The sequence below is a fragment of the Cyphomyrmex costatus genome, unplaced genomic scaffold, assembly GCF_001594065.2.
Source record: "Cyphomyrmex costatus isolate MS0001 unplaced genomic scaffold, Ccosl1.0 scaffold477, whole genome shotgun sequence".
In the NCBI taxonomy this organism is placed as follows: Eukaryota; Metazoa; Arthropoda; class Insecta; order Hymenoptera; family Formicidae; genus Cyphomyrmex; species Cyphomyrmex costatus.
The window spans coordinates 36086-44058 of NW_017279041.1; the positions used below are offsets into that span (position 1 = coordinate 36086).

The window sequence follows — 7973 nt, forward strand, 5'->3', positions numbered from 1 at the left end:
GCTGTTTATAATTCAATTTCAATTTTTATTCTTTTCCTCAACTTCTCACTTACTCCTCCTCTTTCCATCGCTCTCCATATTTCCTCCCTCTCCACGTTGTCAAATGCTGCCTTCAAATCTACAAAAAATGCCACTATTTTCCCTCTGTGTCTTTTCAGTTCCTTTCCTATAACATGATTCATTATATATATGTTGTCTATAGTTCCTCTCCCCTTTCGAAACCTGCCTGCCCTTCTGGTAGCATCTTTTTCTCCTCAATTTCTCTTCTTAGTCTTCTTGCCAGCACTTCCGCGTAAATTTTATACAATGTAGACATCAATACTATCCCTCTATATTCCTCTGCCTTCTCTCCTTCCCCCTTCTTAACTATAGGTGCTATTATCCCATCTCTCCAGCTATCTGGTATCCTCCCACTTTCCCACACCCCTTCACATATCCTCCATATCGTTTCCTCCGTTCTTTCTCCCCCGTAAATCCACATCTCGTTCACCAGCCCATCTTTTCCTGCCGTTTTTTCTTTTTTTAATCCTTTTATTACCTGACTAATTTCCCCTCTCTCTATCTTATCTTCTCTCACCATCTCTCTCCCCTCCCCCTCCGTTCTCCAGCTCTTCCCCCTCTTGTCACCTTCCAGTAGATTCTTAAAGTGCTCCTTCCATTCCTTCATACTTATTTCTTCATTTATCCCCCTTTTTCTTCTTCTCTCCCTGTTTACTATTTCCTATACATCTTTTTCCGTTTTCGCTGCTTCCGCCTCTTCTATCAATCTCTCTCTTCCTGTTTCCTTCTTTCCCTCGCATAACCTCTTGTATTCCTTCTTCACCTTTCTGTAGTCATTGCCTTCTACCTCCCCTCTCCTCCAACTTCTCAGCACCCTTCTCATCTCCCTCTTTTTCATCTTGCATTCTTCGTCCCACCATCATGATCTGCTCCAGTCTCCTTTGCCCACTTTCTTTTCCTTCCAGCATATTGCCTCCATCGCTGCCGTTCTGAGTTCTTCGTACATTTGTAACGATGCACCCTGCAATGCATCGTTCCGACGATACCAGTCGCCAAGAGCGTTATTAGATATCGTTATATCTTGCGATATTAGAAATTTCCGCAGACGACAGTAGTAACCGCCGTTCCGACCGAACGCGTCCGAAGATCGCCGAACGATCTGCGCTTCGCGCTATCCGCCGTTCCGACCGAACGCGACCGAACATCGCCGATCGACAATCCCCTCCGCAGGAATTACCGACCGCCGAGCGATAACTGAAAAGACCGTAATAATACGAGCGGGAGCAATAATTAGTATAAAACGCGTAATTATTGTCCGGGAGCTCTCTTCTATCCTAACCGCCGCTCCATTACGAATTCCGCTCCGATCCTAGCTCCGGTGATCCGACGCGAAAAGGGGGTCAAGTGTTCTTGGTCTCCGTCAAGCGTTCTTGACAGTCGATCACCAAACTTCCTGTTTCGCTGGCCGTACGACGCGAAAAGGGGGTAAAGCGTTCTTTGCCTCCGTCGAGCGTTCTCGACAGCCGTACGCCAGTATCCTAGAACTAACGCACCGGCGAGAAAAGGGGGTGAAGTGTTCTTCGCCTCCGCCAAGCGTTCTTGGCAGTCGGTCGTTAGAGTATCTGTGCATTTTACATTCCGCGAGGCGTTCCTCATTGCGTAGAGGGAACGCCCACCGCGTTATCCGCGCCGCGACCGTCATCCGCCGCTGGCGTATACTTCGCGTACGCGTATTTGTATCGTTATACCGCCGACCGCGCCTCGCATCCGTCTTGGGATTCGGAGATTCCCTCGCGTTTTTCATAGTACTCGCGCCGTAATTGATATTTGCTGTTTTTCTGTCCGCGTCTTTCGTTTTCATTGTATTCGTCCCGTCTGTCTGCCGTCTCGTCGATATACACACCTGCGTACACTACAAACACATACACACTTATACTTGTAAATTTACACGAACACACACACACACACACACACACACACACACACACAGATACCTGTACGTCACACAAGTCACACAAAATAAACGTTTCTGTCTTTTGTCTTTAAATACTGTGTCGGGTTGATTATTTGTTTCTGCATTCTCTCTTCCCGTGCGAACCTCTTTTGCGACTAGCGAAATTTGCGACGAGCTGATCCGCGCGGAAGTAAGGTTGTTTCACATTTTTTCTATCTCATTCTCCTTTATACATAGTTCTCCCATCCTCCTGGTAAATGTGTTTCTTCCCTTTTCTGACCAATCCATCATTCTTCTTGTCTCCCTTCTTCCTCTTCTCTTCTCGTTTCTATTCTCCCCTCTTTCTATTCTTACACTGATCGGATAGTGGTCTGATTCTACTCTTTCCTCCACTCTTAGCTCTTTCACTTCTCTCCATGCCTCGATGTTGCCTATTACATAATCTATCACCACCGATTCTCCTCTACCCCCTGAGTATATCCACTCTCCCTTCTCGTTTCCCTGCTTTCTCCCGTTCATTATTCCCCATCCTTCCTCCTCCATCACCTTTAGTAGCATCCTTCCGTCTTTATTTATTTTCTTATCTTTCGAGCATCTCTCTTTCTCCTCTTCCATTCCTTCTACCAACACACCCTCCATACTTGTCCTCGCGTTAAAGTCTCCTCCCAGCAATATGTGCTCTCCCTGATTATCCCTCTCCTTTATTCTTTCCACTATCATCTTTAGCTTTTCTTCCATGTCTCCATTTATATAGACTGTTGTTATCCTCCACGTCTTACCTTCCAGCTTGACCACTCTCTGTGCCATCCCCTCCAACTCCACCCTCCTCTCTCCATCCTTCACTTCTTCTATCCCTTCTCTAACTCCCGTAATAATTCCTCCCATAGCTCTTCCCTTTCTGTTTTTCCTTCTGGCTGCTTGACATTTCCAAATAAATTCTCTCGGTAACTTCCCTCTTATCTTGCCCCAGTTCTTTTGCTCCACCCATGTTTCCGTTAATCCTATTATATCCCAATCCTTCAATCCTTTCCAGAACTCTTCGTCTTTCCCTGCCATTCCTGCTACGTTCCAAAAGGCTATTTTCCAATCTCCTCCTCCCCCCTTCTCTTTATCTCTCTTCTTTCCTCCTCTTCCTTCCTTCCCTTCAGTACTCGGCCATCCTTCCTCTCTTCCTTTCCTCTGCCCCTCCTCCTCCGCTTCCCCCTTCTCTCCCTCCTCTCTTTGCCTTCCAGCTCCTTCCAACCTCTCCTTATCTTCATCCCATCTCCACCATCTCCCGTCCATCCATATTCTTCCATATGCTACTTTCGTCCTTTTACCGCATCTCTCTTTTTCCTTCGCTATCCTCCGCAGATTGAACTGCATTCATCTTCTATTCTCTCCATTCTCCCCTTCAATCGACTTTTTTTCATCATTACTTCTTTTTTCATCTCTATGCTACCTAACTTCATCACTACCATTCTTCTCCCCCCTTCTCTTCTTCTCCCCACTTCCCTTACTTCCTCAATTCCCACATTGAGTCTCAGTATATCTCTCAGAACTTTTTCAGCTTCTATCCGTACATCGCTTGTCTTCCCTTCTAACCCTTTTATTATAATGTTCTTCCTTCTTTCTTCTCTTTCCATCATTTCCATTATCCTCTCTATCTTTCTCATCCTTTCCTCTTCCCTTGTCTTTCCGTCCCTATTCATCTTCCCCCAATCTCCTGGCTCCCCCCCTTCTTCTTTCTTCTTCGTCCATGCCTCCTGCGCTTCTAACCTCTTCTTCAGCAGTATTATTCTTCCCTCCATATCTTTTTTCTCTTTTTTCCATCTCTTTTCTCTCTCCTCTAGATCCTTCCTCATTCCTCCCATCTCTCTTCTTATAATGTCCTCTGTTCTTTTTCCTTCATTTTTTATTTCACATAGTTCCATTTTAAACTCTCTTATTAGATTCTCCAAATCTTTTCCCCTCCTTTCGGCGGTGATCTTTCTACCTTCCTGCTCTTCTCGAATGCCCTTCTCTCTTCCTCCTCCCCTTCCATTTCCTCTTCCCGGTTTCTTTTTATCAACTCATCAATTGTTCCTATACTACCCCTCCTTCCTCTTTCCTGTTTTATAAACTTCTCCATATTTGACTTTCCTATTCTTCTCTCGTCATCTACCAATCTTCGTTCTCCTGGGGCATATACTTTATGCCGCCTCTCTATGATTGCTTCCGCGCGCCTCCTGGCGCCCTCCCGTTCCGTGAGTTTCCCTTCTATTCTCTTTTCTTTCCGTGCCTTCCTCTCTGTCACGTCTTTCGTCACCACTAACTCCTCTAGTTTCCTCTCTTCTATTTTCCCTATTTCACTCTTCAACCGTCTAACCTTTCTTTTTCTCTCCTTCTCAACCTAACCTTCCTCCACCTCCTTCACTCCTCTCTCCACACTCCTTCAATCTATAGCAGCAGTCTTCCTCTCCTTTTTGGCCCCTCTTGCCACTCTCCTCCACTTCTATTTCACTTTTTATATATCTTTCTATTGCTACTGATCCTACACACTGTTCACCGTCTGAATTCTCCAACCGGATGTCCATATGGCCAAACTCTTAGTATAAGAGACTCTAGTGAAATCATGAGAGTTTCACTACTTAGGGTGCTGTCCCATGATACGGAAATTACACCGGAACGGAACAGTGAGACCAATCAGATCTCTGCAATCATTACTCTACTTTCCTTTCTGCGATTGTGATTGGTCTCACTGTTCCGTTCCGGTGTAATTTCCGTATCATGGGACAGCACCCTTAGGGTGCGTTCCAAGTTACGCATGAAGCGCGTATACTGGGCTGCGTTCCAAAACTTTACTCGATTAACTCTATAGAACCCCGTTTAGTGGGGGGCAGAGTAAGTCGGAGTTAGCTACTATATTGGAATATTTTGGAACTGGTTAGAGTAACGTACATGTGGCGGCAAATAAAATTGTACTAAAGATAATTTATTCGTAAATTATTTATGTTGACATTCTTCGTGGTGCTGTTTAATAAATTACAATCCAAGAATCGGTATAATTGCTTCTTTTAATTTCAGACAGGTCAGTTTCCCATCTTACAGTCAAATGAGAGAGGAATGCTCGATTTGGTCAGTTCTTGAACTCTAACCCAATTCTAACCCTCGGTGGAAACAGTCAATAAAATGGAAAAAGTTTTATTAATAAACACTGCGAGTAATGATGTATTAAAAACTGCTTTAGCTTTGGATTCAAGTAGCGAAAGCGAAAGTGAAATGGAAGAATTATTAAACATAATTATTCGTACGCAATTTTCTCGATTAAGAGGACAAACAAAAAAAGTTATCCGAATAGAAAATTACGTAAATAATGTAGTACCTAGGTTCACGGCACGACAATTCAAAGAACATTTTCGTATGACACCGAGAACTTTTTATTTATTGGAAAATAAACTTAGTCCGATGCTAATAAAACCTAATCATTTAGGTAGACCTCGTATAGAACCGAGAGTACAGTTACTTGCTGTTTTGTGGTTGCTAGCAACTCCTGATTCTTATAGGTGAATACCATTTATAAACTGTAGAAATTATATTTAAAAAATCTTAAGAAATAATACTACTCTGTAAAAGAAATAGAAAAACTGTTATATAATTACATTTTGAAATAATAGTTCGCATAATAAACTAATTTTGGAACTATTATCTCAAAATTATCTATTTTGAAATCATCTATTATTCCCAATTAACTCATATTGTTTATTTTCAAACAATAATTAGTTTTTATATAGCTTAATTCTTTTTTATATACCTTCTTATATTTTGATAATTACTCACTCAGCAAAGTAAAAAATAATTTTTAATTAAATTTTCTATTTTTATTATTATATCTCTCTCTCTTATATATATTTGTTTTCTATTATCTATGATTAATAATTTTGTATGGAATTTTTATTGTCATAGATCTGTTGGACTCAAATTCGATTTGGCTAAATCGTCACTAAATCACTGCGTACGACGTGTTATTCAGGCCTTTTGTAATATTTCAAACGATATTATCAAATGGCCATCTGTGAATCGTATGAATACTGTAACAGAGAAGTTCAAACAGATAGCGGGTCTTGATAATGTTCTTGGTGCTATTGATGGTTCATATATTGAAATTCCAGCACCATCTGTATTATTTATAGTTTTGCTTTTTTTAAATATGTTATTATATTTAAATTTGATTAATAGAAATTTATGTTTATTTTTCAGATAGATGCTCATTGTTACCTGACAAGAAAGTGTAGATATGCCATTATACTTCAAGCTGTATGTGATGCAGATATGCTTTTCATTGATTGTTATGCCGGATATCCTGGTTCTGTGGGGGATCTTAGAGTTTTCCGCAATTCTGATCTTTGGAATTGTGTCAACAGAAATCCTCAGTCTTTTTTCCCTAATCAAGAATTCATAATAGGAGACAAAGCATATCCTGTACTTGGATGGTGTTTGACCGCTTATAAGGATAATGGTCATTTGACAGAGGTACTTTACAATATATTTAAAAAAATAAACATTACAGTATTTTAACTTTACAAATAAGATCATGTCATCTTTTGATCAACGCAGGATTTTAAATACTAAAGCCTACGGCACACGGTGCTTTTTTTCCCTGCTGGATTGCTAGCTGGATTAGAATCTTGCTACCGTATTGACTGCGGTGCTGAAAGTGTCAGTATCGCGGCCAATCCGATGGCAAGAATCTGATCTAACTAGCAATCCAGCAGGAAAACAAGCACCGTGTGTCGCTGGCTTAAATTAATATTCATAGAATAATATAAATATTAATTTGACATTTAAGATCTTACTTTGATCGAAAGACAGCATGATCTTTTTATTTAAAACTATTCTGTTTTATTAATACTATTTTATTTCACTTAAATTTTAATTTTATTTGATAATTATATCAGTAATGTTGCATTACTAGTCTTTTATATATACTTATTTTTGTAAACTTTTGTATGTTACAGATCGAGAACAATTTTAATTTTATTTTATCACAGACTAGACAAATAATAGAACGCGCTTTTGCTTTACTAAAGCAAGACGTTAAAATATTTAGATATGTCCAAGATAGATTTGATACCTGCAACAATTTTAGCCTGTTGTGTTCTTCATAACATATGTTTAGGTGATACTGATGATGAAGTTGAGAATTATATAATAGAAAACGAACAGAATAGAGAAGATAATCCAGAATGTGCACAAGTTGAAAATGATAATAATAATGATGATGATGAAGGTATAGCCAAGCGTAATTATCTTGCAACAATTCTATTTCCAAGAAGATAAATTACTACATGTAATTATATATTATATATATAGAAATGGAACATAACAAAATTTTATTATATTAATAAAAATACCTTACGTGAAAAATATACATATTGTATTAAATATACCTTAAATGAAAAAAAATATACGTATTATATTAAATAAATCTTTTAAATACTATCTATATGTAAATATATTACGAATATAGCATATGTATATATATATAGCATTGTATTATTAGTAAAAAAAAAGCTTTGTACCATTATTTTAACATAACATTGCACACTTTCTAAGATATATGGCACTATTAAGAAAAATGTCTTAATATTTTAAGGGCCTCTTTTACCAACGCCGATTAACTTAATCGACGATTAGTCCATTGAAATTGACCAATCGCATTTATCATTTAGTTTTGACGACAGACGCGATTGGTCAATTCCAATGGACTAATCGTCAATTAAGTTAATCGGCGTTGGTGAAAGAGGTCCTTAAGATTTCACTATTAAGTGCTAAAAAAACAAAAACCAATTGTAAGTTAATAGAAATTGTAAGATAGAAAGTGTTTCAAAATGTGAAAATTACGAATTGAATTACTCTTTTACATTAATTTTTTTCATTGCTTCGAGCATTACTTCTTTATAAGTTTTTAGAGCTTCTTTTTGTTGAGCAAGTCTTTCTTGGTGCCTTCTCTCTCTTGTTTCTTCTCTTTTCTGCATACTTTCGTCTAAATGTTTTGTCC

The 7973-nt window shown here is 39.0% G+C and overlaps 1 protein-coding gene across 1 annotated transcript; it reads left to right on the forward strand.

Moving 5' to 3' along the window:
* Positions 1-5832: 5832 nt before the first annotated feature.
* On the forward strand, positions 5833-7100 carry LOC108778101 (putative nuclease HARBI1). Its single transcript, XM_018545198.1, has 3 exons — positions 5833-6092; positions 6173-6445; positions 6931-7100. Exons 1-3 carry the CDS (start codon positions 5841-5843, stop codon positions 7078-7080), a joined length of 675 nt encoding a protein of 224 aa, XP_018400700.1. The 5' UTR covers positions 5833-5840; the 3' UTR covers positions 7081-7100.
* Positions 7101-7973: the final 873 nt, after the last annotated feature.